General features: G+C 39.7%; 1 protein-coding gene across 1 annotated transcript in view; it reads left to right on the top strand.

Moving 5' to 3' along the window:
• The window catches only part of magixa (MAGI family member, X-linked a), a 109,453-nt gene that overhangs the window by 75,604 nt on the left and 11,346 nt on the right, over positions 1-22,503 (top strand). The window contains exon 15 of the mRNA XM_065020978.1: positions 17,907-18,045. Within this exon, the coding sequence (XP_064877050.1) occupies positions 17,907-18,045 (139 nt within the window). The remainder of the gene's footprint in view (positions 1-17,906; positions 18,046-22,503) is intronic.

The following is a 22,503-nucleotide window of genomic DNA, read 5'->3' as shown; positions in this document are numbered from 1 at the left end:
ACAATAGGGAAAAGGATACCTAGTTAAATGGTGACAGTATAACAGACAATAGGGAAAGAGGAAAGAGGGATACCTAGTTAAATGGTGACAGTATAACAGACAATAGGGAAGAGGAGAGGGATACCTAGTTAAATGGTGACAGTATAACAGACAATAGGGAAAGAGGGATACCTAGTTAAATGGTGACAGTATAACAGACAATAGGGAAAGAGGGATACCTAGTTAAATGGTGACAGTATAACAGACAATAGGGAAAGAGAAAGAGGGAACCTAGTTAAATGGGACAGTATAACAGACAATAGGGAAAGAGGAAGAGGATTAAAATGGTGACAGTATAACAGACAATAGGGAAAGAAAGAGGATACCTAGTTAAATGGTGACAGTATAACAGACAATAGGGAAAGAGGGATACCTAGTTAAATGGTGACAGTATAACAGACAATAGGGAAAGAGGGATACCTAGTTAAATGGTGACAGTATAACAGACAATAGGGAAAGAGGAAAGAGGGATACCTAGTTAAATGGTGACAGTATAACAGACAATAGGGAAAGAGGAAGAGGGATACCTAGTTAAATGGTGACAGTATAACAGACAATAGGGAAAGAGGAAAGAGGGATACCTAGTTAAATGGTGACAGTATAACAGACAATAGGAAAGAGGAAAGATACCTAGTTAAATGGTGACAGTATAACAGACAATAGGGAAAGAGGAAAGAGGGATACCTAGTTAAATGGTGACAGTATAACAGACAATAGGGAAAGAGGGATACCTAGTTAAATGGTGACAGTATAACAGACAATAGGGAAAGAGGAAAGAGGGATACCTAGTTAAATGGTGACAGTATAACAGACAATAGGGAAAGAGGAGAGAGGGATACCTAGTTAAATGGTGACAGTATAACAGACAATAGGGAAAGAGGGATACCTAGTTAAATGGTGACAGTATAACAGACAATAGGGAAAGAGGGATACCTAGTTAAATGGTGACAGTATAACAGACAATAGGGAAAGAGGGATACCTAGTTAAATGGTGACAGTATAACAGACAATAGGGAAAGAGGGATACCTAGTTAAATGGTGACAGTATAACAGACAATAGGGAAAGAGGAAAGAGGGATACCTAGTTAAATGGTGACAGTATAACAGACAATAGGGAAAGAGGGATACCTAGTTAAATGGTGACAGTATAACAGACAATAGGGAAAGAGGAAAGAAATGGGATACAGACTAGTTAAAATGGTGACAGTATAACAGACAATAGGGAAAGAGGATACCTAGGGATACCAATAGTTAAATGGTGACAGTATAACAGACAATAGGGAAAGAGGAAAGAGGGATACCTAGTTAAATGGTGACAGTATAACAGACAATAGGGAAAGAGGAAAGAGGGATACCTAGTTAAATGGTGACAGTATAACAGACAATAGGGAAAGAGGAAGAGGGATACCTAGTTAAATGGTGACAGTATAACAGACAATAGGGAAAGAGGGATACCTAGTTAAATGGTGACAGTATAACAGACAATAGGGAAAGAAAAAGAGGATACCTAGTTAAATGGTGACAGTATAACAGACAATAGGGAAAGAGGAACCTAGTTAAATGGGATACCAATAGGGAAAGTTAAAATGGTGACAGTATAACAGACAATAGGGAAAAGAGGTTAAATGGTGAAGTATAACAGAGGGATACCTAGTTAAATGGTGACAGTATAACAGACAATAGGGAAAGAGGATACCTAGTTAAATGGTGACAGTATAACAGACAATAGGAAAGAGGAAAGAGGGATACCTAGTTAAATGGTGACAGTATAACAGACAATAGGGAAAGAGGAAAGAGGGATACCTAGTTAAATGGTGACAGTATAACAGACAATAGGAAAGAGGAAAGAGGGATACCTAGTTAAATGGTGACAGTATAACAGACAATAGGAAAGAGGATACCTAGTTAAATGGTGACAGTATAACAGACAATAGGGAAAGAGGGATACCTAGTTAAATGGTGACAGTATAACAGACAATAGGGAAAGAGGGATACCTAGTTAAATGGTGACAGTATAACAGACAATAGGGAAAGAGGAAGAGGATACCTAGTTAAATGGTGACAGTATAACAGACAATAGGGAAAGAGGAAAGAGGGATACCTAGTTAAATGGTGACAGTATAACAGACAATAGGCAAAGAAAAAGAGGATACCTAGTTAAATGGTGACAGTATAACAGACAATAGGAAAGAGGAAAGAGGGATACCTAGTTAAATGGTGACAGTATAACAGACAATAGGGAAAGAGGGATACCTAGTTAAATGGTGACAGTATAACAGACAATAGGAAAGAGGAAAGAGGGATACCTAAAATGGTGACAGTATAACAGACAATAGGGAAAGAGGATACCTAGTTAAATGGTGACAGTATAACAGACAATAGGGAAAGAGGAAAGAGGGATACCTAGTTAAATGGTGACAGTATAACAGACAATAGGGAAAGAGGGATACCTAGTTAAATGGTGACAGTATAACAGACAATAGGGAAAGAGGAAAGGATACCTAGTTAAATGGTGACAGTATAACAGACAATAGGGAAAGAGGGATACCTAGTTAAATGGTGACAGTATAACAGACAATAGGGAAAGAAAGGATACCTAGTTAAATGGTGACAGTATAACAGACAATAGGGAAAGAGGGATACCTAGTTAAATGGTGACAGTATAACAGACAATAGGGAAAGAAAGAGGATACCTAGTTAAATGGTGACAGTATAACAGACAATAGGGAAGAGGGAAAGAGGGATACCTAGTTAAATGGTGACAGTATAACAGACAATAGGGAAAGAGGAAAGAGGGATACCTAGTTAAATGGTGACAGTATAACAGACAATAGGGAAAGAGGAAAGAGGGATACCTAGTTAAATGGTGACAGTATAACAGACAATAGGGAAAGAGGAAGAGGGATACCTAGTTAAATGGTGACAGTTAACAGACAATAGGTGAAATGGTGACAGTATAACAGACAATAGGGAAAGAGGAAAGAGGATACCTAGTTAAATGGTGACAGTATAACAGACAATAGGGAAAGAGGGAAACCTAGTTAAATGGTGACAGTATAACAGACAATAGGGAAAGAGGAAAAGGGATACCTAGTTAAATGGTGACAGTATAACAGACAATAGGGAAAGAGGGATACCTAGTTAAATGGTGACAGTATAACAGACAATAGGGAAAGAGGAAAGAGGGATACCTAGTTAAATGGTGACAGTATAACAGACAATAGGGAAAGAGGGATACCTAGTTAAATGGTGACAGTATAACAGACAATAGGGAAAGAGGGATACCTAGTTAAATGGTGACAGTATAACAGACAATAGGGAAAGAGGGAAAGTTAAATGGTGATAACCTAGTTAAATGGTGACAGTATAACAGACAATAGGGAAAGAGGGATACCTAGTTAAATGGTGACAGTATAACAGACAATAGGGAAAGAGGGATACCTAGTTAAATGGTGACAGTATAACAGACAATAGGGAAAGAGGAAAGAGGGATACCTAGTTAAATGGTGACAGTATAACAGACAATAGGAAAAGAGGAAAGAGGGATACCTAGTTAAATGGTGACAGTATAACAGACAATAGGGAAAGAGGAAAGAGGGATACCTAGTTAAATGGTGACAGTATAACAGACAATAGGGAAAGAGGATACCTAGTTAAATGGTGACAGTATAACAGACAATAGGGAAAGAGGAAAGGGGATACCTAGTTAAATGGTGACAGTATAACAGACAATAGGGAAAGAGGAGGGATACCTAGTTAAATGGTGACAGTATAACAGACAATAGGGAAAAGAGGATACCTAGTTAAATGGTGACAGTATAACAGACAATAGGGAAAGAGGAAAGAGGGATACCTAGTTAAATGGTGACAGTATAACAGACAATAGGGAAAGAGGGATACCTAGTTAAATGGTGACAGTATAACAGACAATAGGGAAAGAGGGATACCTAGTTAAATGGTGACAGTATAACAGACAATAGGGAAAGAAATGGAAATAACAGACAATAGGAAAGAGGGATACCTAGTTAAATGGTGACAGTATAACAGACAATAGGGAAAGAGGAGGGATACCTAGTTAAATGGTGACAGTATAACAGACAATAGGGAAAGAGGAAAGAGGGATACCTAGTTAAATGGTGACAGTATAACAGACAATAGGGAAAGAGGAAAGAGGGATACCTAGTTAAATGGTGACAGTATAACAGACAATAGGGAAAGAAAGAGGATACCTAGTTAAATGGTGACAGTATAACAGACAATAGGAAAGAGGGATACCTAGTTAAATGGTGACAGTATAACAGACAATAGGGAAAGAGGAAGAGGGATACCTAGTTAAATGGTGACAGTATAACAGACAATAGGGAAAGAGGAAAGAGGATACCTAGTTAAATGGTGACAGTATAACAGACAATAGGAAAGAAAGAGGGATACCTAGTTAAATGGTGACAGTAACAGACAATAGGGAAAGAGGGATACCTAGTTAAATGGTGACAGTATAACAGACAATAGGGAAAGAGAGGGATACCTAGTTAAATGGTGACAGTATAACAGACAATAGGGAAAGAGGGATACCTAGTTAAATGGTGACAGTATAACAGACAATAGGGAAAGAAAAGAGGGATACCTAGTTAAATGGTGACAGTATAAATAGGGAAAGAGGGATGGTGACAGTATAACAGACAATAGGGAAAGAGGGATACCTAGTTAAATGGTGACAGTATAACAGACAATAGGGAAAGAGGAAAGAGACACCTAGTTAAATGGTGACAGTATAACAGACAATAGGGAAAGAGGAAAGAGGATACCTAGTTAAATGGTGACAGTATAACAGACAATAGGGAAAGAGGATACCTAGTTAAATGGTGACAGTATAACAGACAATAGGGAAAGAGGAAAGAGGGATACCTAGTTAAATGGTGACAGTATAACAGACAATAGGGAAAGAGGGATACCTAGTTAAATGGTGACAGTATAACAGACAATAGGGAAAGAGGAAAGAGGGATACCTAGTTAAATGGTGACAGTATAACAGACAATAGGGAAAGAGGGATACCTAGTTAAATGGTGACAGTGTAACAGACAATAGGGAAAGAGGGATACCTAGTTAAATGGTGACAGTATAACAGACAATAGGGAAAGAGGGATACCTAGTTAAATGGTGACAGTATAACAGACAATAGGGAAAAGAGGGATACCTAGGGAAATGGTGACAGTATAACAGACAATAGGGAAAGAGGGATACCTAGTTAAATGGTGACAGTATAACAGACAATAGGGAAAGAGGAAAGAGGGATACCTAGTTAAATGGTGACAGTATAACAGACAATAGGGAAAGAGGAAAGAGGGATACCTAGTTAAATGGTGACAGTATAACAGACAATAGGGAAAAGAGGAAGTATAACAGATACCTAGTTAAATGGTGACAGTATAACAGACAATAGGGAAAGTTAAATGGACAGTATAACAGACAATAGAAAGAGGGATAAGTTAAATGGTGACAGTATAACAGACAATAGGGAAAGAGGAAAGAGGGATACCTAGTTAAATGGTGACAGTATAACAGACAATAGGGAAAGAGGGATACCTAGTTAAATGGTGACAGTAAACAGACAATAGGGAAAGAGGGATGTTAAATGGTGACAGTATAACAGACAATAGGGAAAGAGAGAGGATACCTAGTTAAATGGTGACAGTATAACAGACAATAGGGAAAGAGGAAAGAGGGATACCTAGTTAAATGGTGACAGTATAATAGACAATAGGGAAAGGGATATACCTAGTTAAATGGTGACAGTATAACAGACAATAGGGAAAGAGGGATACCTAGTTAAATGGTGACAGTATAACAGACAATAGGAAAGAAAGAGGATACCTAGTTAAATGGTGACAGTATAACAGACAATAGGGAAAGAGGGATACCTAGTTAAATGGTGACAGTATAACAGACAATAGGGAAAGAGGAAAGAGGGATACCTAGTTAAATGGTGACAGTATAACAGACAATAGGGAAAGAGGGATACCTAGTTAAATGGTGACAGTATAACAGACAATAGGGAAAGAGGAAAGAGGGATACCTGGTTAAATGGTGACAGTATAACAGACAATAGGGAAAGAGGGATACCTAGTTAAATGGTGACAGTATAACAGACAATAGGGAAAGAGGAAAGAGGGATACCTAGTTAAATGGTGACAGTATAACAGACAATAGGGAAAGAGGAAAGAGGGATACCTAGTTAAATGGTGACAGTATAACAGACAATAGGGAAAGAGGGATACCTAGTTAAATGGTGACAGTATAACAGACAATAGGGAAAGAGGGATACCTAGTTAAATGGTGACAGTATAACAGACAATAGGGAAAGGAAAGAGGGATACCTAGTTAAATGGTGACAGTATAACAGACAATAGGGAAAGAGGGATACCTAGTTAAATGGTGACAGTATAACAGACAATAGGAAAGAGGGGATACCTAGTTAAATGGACAGTATAACAGACAATAGGAAAGAGGAAAGAGGGATACCTAGTTAAATGGTGACAGTATAACAGACAATAGGGAAAGAGGAAGGATACCTAGTTAAATGGTGACAGTATAACAGACAATAGGGAAAGAGGGGATACCTAGTTAAATGGTGACAGTATAACAGACAATAGGGAAAGAGGATAGGGATACCTTTAAATGGTGACAGTATAACAGACAATAGGGAAAGAGGAAAGAGGGATACCTAGTTAAATGGTGACAGTATAACAGACAATAGGAAATGAGAGGGATACCTAGTTAAATGGTGACAGTATAACAGACAATAGGAAAGAGGGAACCTAGTTAAATGGTGACAGTATAACCTAGTTAAATGGTAGTATAACAGACAATAGGAAAGAGGGATACCTAGTTAAATGGTGACAGTATAACAGACAATAGGGAAGAGGGATACCTAGTTAAATGGTGACAGTATAACAGACAATAGGGAAAGAGGGATACCTAGTTAAATGGTGACAGTATAACAGACAATAGGGAGGAAGAGGGATACCTAGTTAAATGGTGACAGTATAACAGACAATAGGGAAAGAGGGATACCTAGTTAAATGGTGACAGTATAACAGACAATAGGGAAAAGAGGGATACCTAGTTAAATGGTGACAGTATAACAGACAATAGGGAAAGAGGATAATAGTTAAATGGTGACAGTATAACAGACAATAGGGAAAGAGGGATACCTAGTTAAATGGTGACAGTATAACAGACAATAGGAAAGAGGATACCTAGTTAAATGGTGACAGTATAACAGACAATAGGGAAAAATGGAGTATAACCTAGTTAAATGGTGACAGTATAACAGACAATAGGAAAGAGTTAAATGGTGACAGTATAACAGACAATAGGGGAGGAAGAGGGATACCTAGTTAAATGGTGACAGTATAACAGACAATAGGAAAGAGGGATACCTAGTTAAATGGTGACAGTATAACAGACAATAGGGAAAGAGGGATACCTAGTTAAATGGTGACAGTATAACAGACAATAGGGAAAGAGGAAAGATACCTAGTTAAATGGTGACAGTATAACAGACAATAGGGAAAGAGGAAAGAGGGAAAGGGGATACCTAGTTAAATGGTGACAGTATAACAGACAATAGGGAAAAAGAAAGAGGGATACCTAGTTAAATGGTGACAGTATAACAGACAATAGGGAAGAGGAAAAGAGGAAAGGATACCTAGTTAAATGGTGACAGTATAACAGACAATAGGGAAAGAGAGGGATACCTAGTTAAATGGTGACAGTATAACAGACAATAGGGAAAGAGGAAAGAGGGATACCTAGTTAAATGGTGACAGTATAATAGACAGACAACAGGGAAAGAGGAAAGAGGGATACCTAGTTAAATGGTGACAGTATAACAGACAATAGGGAAAGGAGGGATACCTAGTTAAATGGTGACAGTATAACAGACAATAGGGAAAGAGGGATACCTAGTTAAATGGTGACAGTATAACAGACAATAGGGAAAGAGGGATACCTAGTTAAATGGTGACAGTATAACAGACAATAAATGGGAAAGACAATAGGAAAAGAGGATACCTAGTTAAATGGTGACAGTATAACAGACAATAGGGAAAAGAGGAATACCTAACAGACAATTAAATGGTGACAGTATAACAGACAATAGGGAAAGAGGGAAAAGCTTAAATGGTGACAGTATAAGTTAAATGGTGACAGTATAACAGACAATAGGGAAAGAGGAAAGAGGGATACCTAGTTAAATGGTGACAGTGTAACAGACAATAGGAAAGAGGAAAGAGAGGATACCTAGTTAAATGGTGACAGTATAACAGACAATAGGGAAAGAGGAAAGAGGGATAACAGACCTAGTTAAATGGTGACAGTATAACAGACAATAGGGAAAGAGGATACCTAGTTAAATGGTGACAGTATAACAGACAATAGGGAAGAGGAAAGAGGATACCTAGTTAAATGGTGACAGTATAACAGACAATAGGAAAGAGAAAGAGGGATACCTAGTTAAATGGTGACAGTATAACAGACAATAGGGAAAGAGGAAAGAGGATACCTAGTTAAATGGTGACAGTATAACAGACAATAGGGAAAGAGGAAAGAGGATACCTAGTTAAATGGTGACAGTATAACAGACAATAGGGAAAGAGGATACCTAGTTAAATGGTGACAGTACAGGACAATAGGGAAAAATGGTGACAGTATAACAGACAATAGGGAAAGAGGATACCTAGAGGGATACCTAGTTAAATGGTGACAGTATAACAGACAATAGGGAAAGAAAGAGGGATACCTAGTTAAATGGTGACAGTATAACAGACAATAGGGAAAGAGGGATACCTAGTTAAATGGTGACAGTATAACAGACAATAGGGAAAGAGGAAAGAGGGATACCTAGTTAAATGGTGACAGTATAACAGACAATAGGAAAGAGGGATACCTAGTTAAATGGTGACAGCAGATAACAGACAATAGGAAAGAGGGATACCTAGTTAAATGGTGACAGTATAACAGACAATAGGAAAGAGGAAAGAGGGATACCTAGTTAAATGGTGACAGTATAACAGACAATAGGGAAAGAGGAAGGGACCTAGTTAAATGGTGACAGTATAACAGACAATAGGAAAGAGGGATACCTAGAAATGGGATACCTAGTTAAATGGTGACAGTATAACAGACAATAGGGAAAGAGGGATATACCTAGTTAAATGGTGACAGTATAACAGACAATAGGGAAAGAGGGATACCTAGTTAAATGGTGACAGTATAACAGACAATAGGAAAGAGGAAAGAGGATACCTAGTTAAATGGTGACAGTATAACAGACAATAGGAAAGAGGGATACCTAGTTAAATGGTGACAGTATAACAGAAATAGGAAAGAGGGATACCTAGTTAAATGGTGACAGTATAACAGACAATAGGGAAAGAGGAAAGAGGATACCTAGTTAAATGGTGACAGTATAACAGACAATAGGGAAAGAGAAAAAGGATACCTAGTTAAATGGTGACAGTATAACAGACAATAGGGAAAGGTGACAGTAGACAATAGGGAAAGAGGGATACCTAGTTAAATGGTGACAGTATAACAGACAATAGGGAAAGAGGGAACCTAGTTAAATGGTGACAGTATAACAGACAATAGGGAAAGAGGAAAGAGGGATACCTAGTTAAATGGTGACAGTATAACAGACAATAGGGAAAGAGGGATACCTAGTTAAATGGTGACAGGGATAACAGACAATAGACAATAGGGAAAGAGAGGATAACTAGTTAAATGGACAGTATAACAGACTAGTTAAATGGTGACAGTATAACAGACAATAGGGAAATAACAGAGGGATACCTAGTTAAATGGTGACAGTATAACAGACAATAGGGAAAGGAAAAGAGGGATACCTAGTTAAATGGTGACAGTATAACAGACAATAGGAAAGGGAAAGAGGGATACCTAGTTAAATGGTGACAGTATAACAGACAATAGGGAAAGAGGAAAGAGGATACCTAGTTAAATGGTGACAGTATAACAGACAATAGGAAAGAGGGATACCTAGTTAAATGGTGACAGTATAACAGACAATAGAAAGAGGATACCTAGTTAAATGGTGACAGTAACAGACAATAGGAACGAAAGGGACACCCAGTTAAATGGTGACAGTATAACAGACAATAGGGAAAGAAAGAGGAGGATACCTAGTTAAATGGTGACAGTATAACAGACAATAGGGAAAGAGGAAAGAGGGATACCTAGTTAAATGGTGACAGTATAACAGACAATAGGGAAAGAGGAAAGAGGATACCTAGTTAAATGGTGACAGTATAACAGACAATAGGGAAAGAGGAGAGGGTGATACCAATAGTTAAATGGTGACACCCAGTAAATGACAATAACAGACAATAGGAAAGAGGGATACCTAGTTAAATGGTGACAGTATAACAGACAATAGGGAAAGAGGATACCTAGTTAAATGGTGACAGTATAACAGACAATAGGAAAGAGGAAAGAGGGATACCTAGTTAAATGGTGACAGTATAAATAGGGAAAGAGGAAAGAGGGATACCTAGTTAAATGGTGACAGATAACAGACAATAGGAAAGAGGAGGACAGTATAACAGACCAGTGACAGTATAACAGACAATAGGGAAAGAGGAAAGTTAAATGGGACAGTATAACAGACAATAGGGAAAGAGGAATACCTAGTTAAATGGTGACAGTATAACAGACAATAATAGGAAAGAGAGGATACCTAGTTAAATGGTGACAGTATAACAGACAATAGGGAAGAGGAGAGGATACCTAGTTAAATGGTGACAGTATAACAGACAATAGGGAAAGAGGAAAGAGGGATACCTAGTTAAATGGTGACAGTATAACAGACAATAGGAAAAAGAGGAAAGTTAAATGGTGACAGTATAACAGACAATAGGGAAAGAGGGATACCTAGTTAAATGGTGACAGTATAACAGACAATAGGGAAAGAGGGATACCTAGTTAAATGGTGACAGTATAACAGACAATAGGGAAAGAGGAAAGAGGGATACCTAGTTAAATGGTGACAGTATAACAGACAATAGGGAAAGAGGGATACCTAGTTAAATGGTGACAGTATAACAGACAATAGGGAAAGAGGAAAGAGGATACCTAGTTAAATGGTGACAGTATAACAGACAATAGGAAAGAGGAAAGAGGGATACCTAGTTAAATGGTGACAGTATAACAGACAATAGGGAAAGAGGAGGGGATACCTAGTTAAATGGTGACAGTATAACAGACAATAGGGAAAGAGGGATACCTAGTTAAATGGTGACAGTATAACAGACAATAGGAAAGAGGGATACCTAGTTAAATGGTGACAGTATAACAGACAATAGGGAAAGAGGAAAGAGGGATACCTAGTTAAATGGTGACAGTATAACAGACAATAGGAAAGAGGGATACCTAGTTAAATGGTGACAGTATAACAGACAATAGGGAAAGAGGAAAGAGGGATACCTAGTTAAATGGTGACAGTATAACAGACAATAGGGAAAGAGGAGAGAGGGTGACAGCCTAGTTAAATGGTGACAGTATAACAGACAATAGGGAAAGAGGATACCTAGTTAAATGGTGACAGTATAACAGACAATAGGGAAAGAGGAAAGAGGGATACCTAGTTAAATGGTGACAGTATAACAGACAATAGGGAAAGAGGGATACCTAGTTAAATGGTGACAGTATAACAGACAACAGGGAAAGACAGGATACCTAGTTAAATGGTGACAGTATAACAGACAATAGGGAAAGAAAGAGGATACCTAGTTAAATGGTGACAGTATAACAGACAATAGGGAAAGAGGAAAGAGGGATACCTAGTTAAATGGTGACAGTATAACAGACAATAGGGAAAGAGGAAAGAGGGATACCTAGTTAAATGGTGACAGTATAACAGACAATAGGGAAAGAGGGATACCTAGTTAAATGGTGACAGTATAACAGACAATAGGGAAAGAGGAAAGAGGGATACCTAGTTAAATGGTGACAGTATAACAGACAATAGGGAAAGAGGGATACCTAGAAATGGTGACAGTGTAACAGACAATAGGGAAAGAGAGAATACCTAGTTAAATGGTGACAGTATAACAGACAATAGGGAAAGAGGGATACCTAGTTAAATGGTGACAGTATAACAGACAATAGGGAAAGAGGAAAGAGGGATACCTAGTTAAATGGTGACAGTATAACAGACAATAGGGAAAGAAAGTTAAATGGTGACAGTATAACAGACAATAGGAAAGAGGAAAGATACCTAGTTAAATGGTGACAGTATAACAGACAATAGGGAAAGAGGAAAGAGGGATACCTAGTTAAATGGTGACAGTATAACAGACAATAGGGAAAGAGGGATACCTAGTTAAATGGTGACAGTATAACAGACAATAGGGAAAGAGGGATACCTAGTTAAATGGTGACAGTATAACAGACAATAGGGAAAGAGGAAAGAGGGATACCTAGTTAATGGTGATAGTTAAATGGTGACAGATAACAGACAATAGGGAAAGAGGAAAGAGGGATACCTAGTTAAATGGTGACAGTATAACAGACAATAGGGAAAGAGGAAAGAGGATACCTAGTTAAATGGTGACAGTATAACAGACAATAGGGAAAGAGGAATACCTAGAAATGGTGATAACCAATAGGAAAGAGAGGATGACCCTATGGTGACAGTATAACAGACAATAGGGAAAGAGGAAAGAGGGATACCTAGTTAAATGGTGACAGTATAACAGACAATAGGGAAAGAGGGATACCTAGTTAAAATGGTGACAGTATAACAGACAATAGGGAAAGAGGGATACCTAGTTAAATGGTGACAGTATAACAGACAATAGGGAAGATAACAGGATACCTAGTTAAATGGAACAGTATAACAGACAATAGGAAAGAGGGAGGATACCTAGTTAAATGGTGACAGTATAACAGACAATAGGAAAGAAAAGAGGATACCTAGTTAAATGGTGACAGTATAACAGACAATAGGGAAAGAGGATACCTAGTTAAATGGTGACAGTATAACAGACAATAGGGAAAGAGGGATACCTAGTTAAATGGTGACAGTATAACAGACAATAGGGAAAGAGGGATAACAGACAATAGGGAAAGACCTAGTTAAATGGTGACAGTATAACAGACAATAGGGAAAGAAAGAGAGGATACCTAGTTAAATGGTGACAGTATAACAGACAATAGGGAAAGAGGGATACCTAGTTAAATGGTGACAGTATAACAGACAATAGGGAAGAGGATACCTAGTTAAATGGTGACAGTATAACAGACAATAGGGAAAGAGGGATACCTAGTTAAATGGTGACAGTATAACAGACAATAGGGAAAGAGGAATACCTAGTTAAATGGTGACAGTATAACAGACAATAGGGAAAGAGGAATACCTAGTTAAATGGTGACAGTATAACAGACAATAGGAAAGAAAGAGGATACCTAGTTAAATGGTGACAGTATAACAGACAATAGGGAAAGAGGATACCTAGTTAAATGGTGACAGTATAACAGACAATAGGGAAAGAGGAAAGAGGGATACCTAGTTAAATGGTGACAGTATAACAGACAATAGGGAAAGAGGGAAAGACAATTGGGAAAGAGGAAAGAGGGATACCTAGTTAAATGGTGACAGTATAACAGACAATAGGGAAAGAGGAAAGAGGGATACCTAGTTAAATGGTGACAGTATAACAGACAATAGGGAAAGAGGGAACCTAGTTAAATGGGATACCAATAGTTAAATGGATGACAGTAACAGACAATTGGGAAAGAGGAAAGAGGGATACCTAGTTAAATGGTGACAGTATAACAGACAATAGGAAAGAGGAAAGAGGATAAGTTAAACGGTGACAGTATAACAGACAATAGGGAAAGAGGGATACCTAGTTAAATGGTGACAGTATAACAGACAATAGGGAAAGAGGAAAGAGGGATACCTAGTTAAATGGTGACAGTATAACAGACAATAGGGAAAGAGGAATACCTAGTTAAATGGTGACAGTATAACAGACAATAGTTAAATGGTGACAGTATAACAGAGGAAAGAGGAAAGAGGATACCTAGTTAAATGGTGACAGTATAACAGACAATAGGGAAAGAGGGATACCTAGTTAAATGGTGACAGTATAACAGACAATAGGAAAGAGGAAAGATACCTAGTTAAATGGTGACAGTATAACAGACAATAGGGGAAAGAGGATACCTAGTTAAATGGATACCTAGTTAAAAGGTGACAGTTAAATGGTGACAGTAGACAATAGGGAAAGAGGAAAGAAATGGACAGATAACAGACAATAGGGAAAGAGAGGGATACCTAGTTAAATGGTGACAGTATAACAGACAATAGGGAAAGAGGAAAGAGGATACCTAGTTAAATGGTGACAGTATAACAGACAATAGGGAAAGAGGAGATACCTAGTTAAATGGTGACAGTATAACAGACAATAGGAAAGAGGAAAGAGGGATACCTAGTTAAATGGTGACAGTATAACAGACAATAGGGAAAGAGGGATACCTAGTTAAATGGTGACAGTATAACAGACAATAGGAAAGAGGAAAGATACCTAGTTAAATGGTGACAGTATAACAGACAATAGGAAAGAGAGGATACCTAGTTAAATGGTGACAGTATAACAGACAATAGGGAAAGAGGAAAGAGGATACCTAGTTAAATGGTGACAGTATAACAGACAATAGGGAAAGAGGAAATAACAGACAATAGAGGGATACCTAGTTAAATGGTGACAGTATAACAGACAATAGGGAAAGAGGAAAGAGGGATACCTAGTTAAATGGTGACAGTATAACAGACAATAGGGAAAGAGGAAAGTTAAATGGGATACAGACAATAGGGAAAGAGATTAAAATGGTGACAGTATAACAGACAATAGGGAAAGAGGAAAGAGGGATACCTAGTTAAATGGTGACAGTATAACAGACAATAGGGAAAGAGGAAAGAGGATACCTAGTTAAATGGTGACAGTATAACAGACAATAGGGAAAGAGGAAAGAGGGATACCTAGTTAAATGGTGACAGTATAACAGACAATAGGGAAAGAGGAACCTAGTTAAATGGTGATAACCAATAGTTAAATGGTGACAGTATAACAGACAATAGGGAAAGAGGAAAGAGGATACCTAGTTAAATGGTGACAGTATAACAGACAATAGGGAAAGAGGGATACCTAGTTAAATGGTGACAGTATAACAGACAATAGGGAAAGAGGAAAGGGATACCTAGTTAAATGGTGACAGTATAACAGACAATAGGGAAAGAGGGATACCTAGGGATACCTAGTTAAATGGTGACAGTATAACAGACAATATAAAATGGTGACAGTATAACAGACAATAGGGAAAGAGGGATACCTAGTTAAATGGTGACAGTATAACAGACAATAGGGAAAGAAAGACAGGAAAGAAAGGGATACCTAGTTAAATGGTGACAGTATAACAGACAATAGGGAAAGAGGAAAGAGGGATACCTAGTTAAATGGTGACAGTATAACAGACAATAGGGAAAGAGGAAAGAGGGATACCTAGTTAAATGGTGACAGTATAACAGACAATAGGGAAAGAGGGATACCTAGTTAAATGGTGACAGTATAACAGACAATAGGGAAAGAGGAAAGAGGATACCTAGTTAAATGGTGACAGTATAACAGACAATAGGAAAGAGGAAGAGGGAAATGGTGACAGTATAACAGACAATAGGAAAGAGGGATACCTAGTTAAATGGTGACATTATAACAGACAATAGGGAAAGAGGGATACCTAGTTAAATGGTGACAGTATAACAGACAATAGGGAAAGAGGGATACCTAGTTAAATGGTGACAGTATAACAGACAATAGGGAAAGAGGAGAGAGGGATACCTAGTTAAATGGTGACAGTATAACAGACAATAGGGAAAGAGGAGAGAGGGATACCTAGTTAAATGGTGACAGTATAACAGACAATAGGGAAAGAGGAAAGAGGGATACCTAGTTAAATGGTGACAGTATAACAGACAATAGGGAAAGAGGGATACCTAGTTAAATGGTGACAGTATAACAGACAATAGGGAAAGAGGGATACCTAGTTAAATGGTGACAGTATAACAGACAATAGGGAAAGAGGAATACCTAGTTAAATGGTGACAGTATAACAGACAATAGGGAAAGAGGAAAGAGGGATACCTAGTTAAATGGTGACAGTATAACAGACAATAGGGAAAGAGGGATACCTAGTTAAATGGTGACAGTATAACAGACAATAGGGAAAGAGGAAAGAGGGATACCTAGTTAAATGGTGACAGTATAACAGACAATAGGGAAAGAGGAAAGAGGGATACCTAGTTAAATGGTGACAGTATAACAGACAATAGGGAAAGAGGGATACCTAGTTAAATGGTGACAGTGTAAAAGACAATAGGGAAAGAGGGATACCTAGTTAAATGGTGACAGTATAACAGACAATAGGGAAAGAGGGATACCTAGTTAAATGGTGACAGTATAACAGACAATAGGGAAAGAGGGATACCTAGTTAAATGGTGACAGTATAACAGACAATAGGGAAAGAGGGATACCTAGTTAAATGGTGACAGTATAACAGACAATAGGGAAAGAGGAAAGAGGGATACCTAGTTAAATGGTGACAGTATAACAGACAATAGGGAAAGAGGAAAGAGGGATACCTATTTAAATGGTGACAGTATAACAGACAATAGGGAAAGGGGGATACCTAGTTAAATGGTGACAGTATAACAGACAATAGGGAAAGAGGGTTACCTAGTTAAATGGTGACAGTATAACAGACAATAGGGGAAGAGGAAAGAGGGATACCTAGTTAAATGGTGACAGTATAACAGACAATAGGGAAAGAGGGATACCTAGTTAAATGGTGACAGTATAACAGACAATAGGGAAAGAGGAAAGAGGGATACCTAGTTAAATGGTGACAGTATAACAGACAATAGGGAAAGAGGAAAGAGGGATACCTAGTTAAATGGTGACAGTATAACAGACAATAGGGAAAGAGGAGAGAGGGATACCTAGTTAAATGGTGACAGTATAACAGACAATAGGGAAAGAGGAGAGAGGGATACCTAGTTAAATGGTGACAGTATAACAGACAATAGGGAAAGAGGAAAGAGGGATACCTAGTTAAATGGTGACAGTATAACAGACAATAGGGAAAGAGGGATACCTAGTTAAATGGTGACAGTATAACAGACAATAGGGAAAGAGGAAAGAGGGATACCTAGTTAAATGGTGACAGTATAACAGACAATAGGGAAAGAGGGATACCTAGTTAAATGGTGACAGTATAACAGACAATAGGGAAAGAGGAGAGAGGGATACCTAGTTAAATGGTGACAGTATAAGAGACAATAGGGAAAGAGGAGAGAGGGATACCTAGTTAAATGGTGACAGTATAACAGACAATAGGGAAAGAGGAAAGAGGGATACCTAGTTAAATGGTGACAGTATAACAGACAATAGGGAAAGAGGAAAGAGGGATACGTAGTTAAATGGTGACAGTATAACAGACACTAGGGAAAGAGGAAAGAGGGATACCTAGTTAACCCAACATCTCTGAATCAGTAACCCACAGCCAGGCTGTAGTGTTGTTGTGGCCTGTGTGTGTCTCTGTGTGTGTGTGTGAGTGTGTGTGTGTAGTTGTTGTGGTTTGTGTGTGTCTCTGTGTATGTGTGTGTGTGTGTGGTTGTGGTTGTTGTGGTTTGTGTGTGTCTCTGTGTGTGAGTGTGTGTGTGTGTGTGTGTGAGTGTGTGTGTGTAGTTGTTGTGGTTTGTGTAACCTGTATTGTGTTGCTGTTGTGTAGGTGAGTGACCAGCTGGTGGAGATAAATGGTGACAGTACAACAGGAATGACCCACAGCCAGGCCGTAGAGCAGATAAGAAGAGGAGGACATCGTATACATCTGGTACTGAAGAAAGGAAACGGATACGTCCCAGACTATGGTAAGAGACAGGAAGGGAGGATACTTCCCAGACTATGGTAAGAGACAGGGAAGGGAGGAAGGATATGTCCCAGACTATGGTAAGAGACAGGGAAGGGAGGAAGGATACGTCCCAGACTATGGTAAGAGACAGGGAAGGGAGGAAGGATACGTCCCAGACTATGGTAAGAGACAGGGAAGGGAGGAAGGATACGTCCCAGACTATGGTAAGAGACAGGGAAGGGAGGAAGGATACGTCCCAGACTATGGTAAGAGACAGGGAAGGGAGGAAGGATAAGTCCCAGACTATGGTAAGAGACAGGGAAGGGAGGAAGGATACGTCCCAGACTATGGTAAGAGACAGGGAAGGGAGGAAGGATATGTCCCAGACTATGGTAAGAGACAGGGAAGGTAGGAAGGATACGTCCCAGACTATGGTAAGAGACAGGGAAGGGAGGAAGGATACGTCCCAGACTATGGTAAGAGACAGGGAAGGGAGGAAGGATACGTCCCAGACTATGGTAAGAGACAGGGAAGGGAGGAAGGATACGTCCCAGACTATGGTAAGAGACAGGGAAGGGAGGAAGGATAAGTCCCAGACTATGGTAAGAGACAGGGAAGGGAGGAAGGATACGTCCCAGACTATGGTAAGAGACAGGGAGGGAGGATACGTCCCAGACTATGGTAAGAGACAGGGAGGAAGGATATGTCCCAGACTATGGTAAGAGACAGGGAGGAAGGATACGTCCCAGACTATGGTGAGAGACAGGGAGGGAGGATACGTCCCAGACTATGGTAAGAGACAGGGAAGGGAGGAAGGATACGTCCCAGACTATGGTAAGAGACAGGGAAGGGAGGAAGGATAAGTCCCAGACTATGGTAAGAGACAGGGAAGGGAGGAAGGATACGTCCCAGACTATGGTAAGAGACAGGGAGGGAGGATACGTCCCAGACTATGGTGAGAGACAGGGAGGAAGGATACGTCCCAGACTATGGTAAGAGACAGGGAGGAAGGATACGTCCCAGACTATGGTAAGAGACAGGGAGGAAGGATATGTCCCAGACTATGGTAAGAGACAGGGAGGAAGGATACGTCCCAGACTATGGTGAGAGACAGGGAGGGAGGATACGTCCCAGACTATGGTAAGAGACAGGGAGGAAGGATACGTCCCAGACTATGGTGAGAGACAGGAAGTGGAGGGAGGATACGTCCCAGACTATGGTAAGAGACAGGGAGGAAGGATATGTCCCAGACTATGGTAAGAGACAGGGAGGAAGGATACGTCCCAGACTATGGTAAGAGACAGGGAGGAAGGATACGTCCCAGACTATGGTAAGAGACAGGGAAGGGAGGAAGGACACATCCCAGACTATGGTGAGAGACAGGGAGAAAGGATACGTCCCAGACTATGGTGAGAGACAGGGAGGAAGGATACGTCCCAGACTATGGTAAGAGACAGGGAAGGGAGGAAGGATACATCCCAGACTATGGTAAGAGACAGGGAGGAAGGATACGTCCCAGACTATGGTAAGAGACAGGGAGGAAGGATACGTCCCAGACTATGGTAAGAGACAGGGAGGAAGGATACGTCCCAGACTATGGTAAGAGACAGGGAAGGATACGTCCCAGACTATGGTAAGAGACAGGGAGGAAGGATACGTCCCAGACTATGGTAAGAGACAGGGAGGAAGGATACGTCTGATTGATCCGTTTCTTATTGATTGGTAAGCCTTTCTCACATTGGCAGTTTAAAGCTAGCTAGCAAGCAACAAGATGTGCCAAATAACAGCCTAAAAACCTCTTGAGGTCAAATAAATCCGATTTGACAAGTCGCAAGGCCAGGGATCAGATTTGTATCTGACTTGAAATGTCGCTTGAAATATCTGATTCTATGTGCATTTTCCATATCCGATTACAATATATTATTTTTCCTGCTGTCTAAACAGCCCAAAAGCACATAGAATCGGATATTTCAAGCCACATTTCAAACCACCTTTGTAGGTGGTGTGAAGTCAGATACAAATCTGATTCCTGGCCTTGCGACTTGTCTGAACGGTCAAATCGGATTTATTTGACCTCAAGTGGTTTTTAGGCTGTTATTTGGCACATCATGTTGCTTGCTAGTCTGTTGACAGTTTCACAAGACCATGTTGTAGCTAAATCAAATCAAATCAATTTATAAAGCCCTTCTTACATCAGCTGATATCTCAAAGTGCTGTACAGAAACCCAGCCTAAAACCCCAAACAGCAAGCAATGCATGTGTAGAAGCACGATGGCTAGGAAAAAGCTAACTAGCATGTTGATTGTTTACAAAACAAATTAGGGAACGTGCTAGAAAAGGTAAACAGCTACCTAGCTAGCTAGATGACTGCTGTGACTAGCTAACTAGTATGTTGATTGTAAAAGGTAAACAGCTACCTAGCTAGCTAGATGACTGCTGTGACTAGCTAACTAGCATGTTGATTGTAAAAGGTAAACAGCTACCTAGCTAGCTAGATGACTGCTGTGACTAGCTAACTAGCATGTTGATTGTAAAAGGTAAACAGCTACCTAGCTAGCTAGATGACTGCAGTGACTAGCTAACTAGCATGTTGATTGTAAAAGGTAAACAGCTAGCTAGATGACTGCTGTGACTAGCCAAAAATGACTTGTTTTGAAAGTTGTTCATGTTATCCTTTCCCGGATTCTAATTGTTCTTACAGTAAGATTTTGAACATTTCAAAGCAACTGGAAAACGTCCATGGCAGACATTGTTGTCACCTTAGCTTTCTATATACTGTAACTTCTGAGTGGTGGAGTTTGTTTTGTATGGCCCGGTGCCCCGGGTGAGCGGAGTTTGCTCATTTTTAGACCATTCCATTGACCTTCACCCACCCGGGGCACCAGTCCATGTGAAATGAACACACAGAAATCTGATTTGGTCACTTGTAACTTGCTGTTTGGACAGTCGTTTTTCCAAAACGGATTTGAAAAATGAAACTGATTTGAGCTTTATTAAGGGCTGAAGTGTGAACAAGTCTTTATTGACCTATTCAAAAGGGTCACTTCTTTCATTTATTTCCTCTAACCGGTGTCTTCTTTCTCACTGCTAAGAGTCTTACTTCCTGTCTTGACCTTTGAACACTTTGGTTCTTCTTTCTCTGTTTGTCTTTCTCCTGACCCAACTTGTGGTCTCTCCTTTTGCTGTCTCTTTCCTTCTATTTCTCTCTACCTTTCTTGTGTCCTTCTCTCCATCTACTTGTCCTTCTCTTTCCACCTCCCTTCCTTCCCTCTTCTCCTCCTCCCTCTCCTCCGCCTCCCTCCCTTCCCTCTCCTTCCTTCTTTCCCTCTCCTTCCTTCCTTCCTTCCCTCTCCTCCTCCTCCCTTCCTTCCCTCTCCTTCCTTCCTTCCCTCTTCTCCTCCTCCCTTCCTTCCCTCTCCTCCTCCTCCCTCTCCTTCCCTCTCCTCCCTTCCTTCCCCCTCTCCTTCCCTCCTTCCCTCTCAGTGGAGCTCTCCAGCCTGTCTCTGTGTATGACCAACTCTAAGCAGGGAGAGCCTTGTTTCTATGTCATCGGCAGAACAGAGAATACGCGGTTGGTATCCCTTCCTGTTAGTCTTTCATTCTCTTTGGTTTATTCTCTTCATTCCTTTGGTTCTCTTCATCCCTCCATCCCTTTGTGTTCTAGAACTCTTATTTCTACATCCCTTTGTGTTCTAGAACTCTTATTTCTAAATCCCTTTGTGTTCTAGAACTCTTATTTCTTCATCCCTTTGTGTTCTAGAACTCTTATTTCTACATCTCTTTGTGTTCTAGAACTCAAATCAAATCAAATTTATTTATATGGCCCTTCGTACATCAGCTGATATCTCAAAGTGCTGTACACTATTTCTACATCCCTTTGTGTTCCAGAGGTCTTCACATTGACATATGCCATTTTACAGACCCTTTTATCCATTCTGGTATGGGTACCTGATCCCTGCGGGAATTAAACCCACAAACTTGGCTTTGCTAGTGCCACCCTCTTACCAACAGAGCCACACAGTTGGGACCACATGTCCTTGTTGCCCTGGGTTACGTGAACAAGAGGTGTCTCATATCTCCAGGTTTATTTGCTCTTGCAGTTGAATTACATGCAGTGAGACCTAGCTATGGAACGGAGTTATTTGTGTGCCACTCCTCCAACAGTAAAAAGTGCCATTTCAATTCTTAAAGCCCGCAGCTATAATGTATCATCAGCATGAATGAATGACCCCATTATAAATGGTGTCTTATAGTTGCTACGCCTGTATATAAATATAATTCAATAACAGTTGTTCAGCCTGCATCTGTCCTTATGAATGTAGCTGTTTCAGTACAAACATCAGCCATGTTTATCTCAGTGAGTGATTTACTTTACTCAGAACACAGATTAGGCTTGTTGAAACAAAGAGATTAAAATGAAATTAACATACAGTAACAGTCAGAGTTTGGACTCACTGAGTCGTTCAAGGGATTTTCT

Source organism: Oncorhynchus nerka, linkage group LG7 (assembly GCF_034236695.1).
Source record: "Oncorhynchus nerka isolate Pitt River linkage group LG7, Oner_Uvic_2.0, whole genome shotgun sequence".
Lineage (NCBI taxonomy): Eukaryota > Metazoa > Chordata > Actinopteri > Salmoniformes > Salmonidae > Oncorhynchus > Oncorhynchus nerka.
The sequence above is the reverse complement of the archived record's forward strand: the minus strand, read 5'-3'. Positions and strand labels throughout refer to the sequence as shown.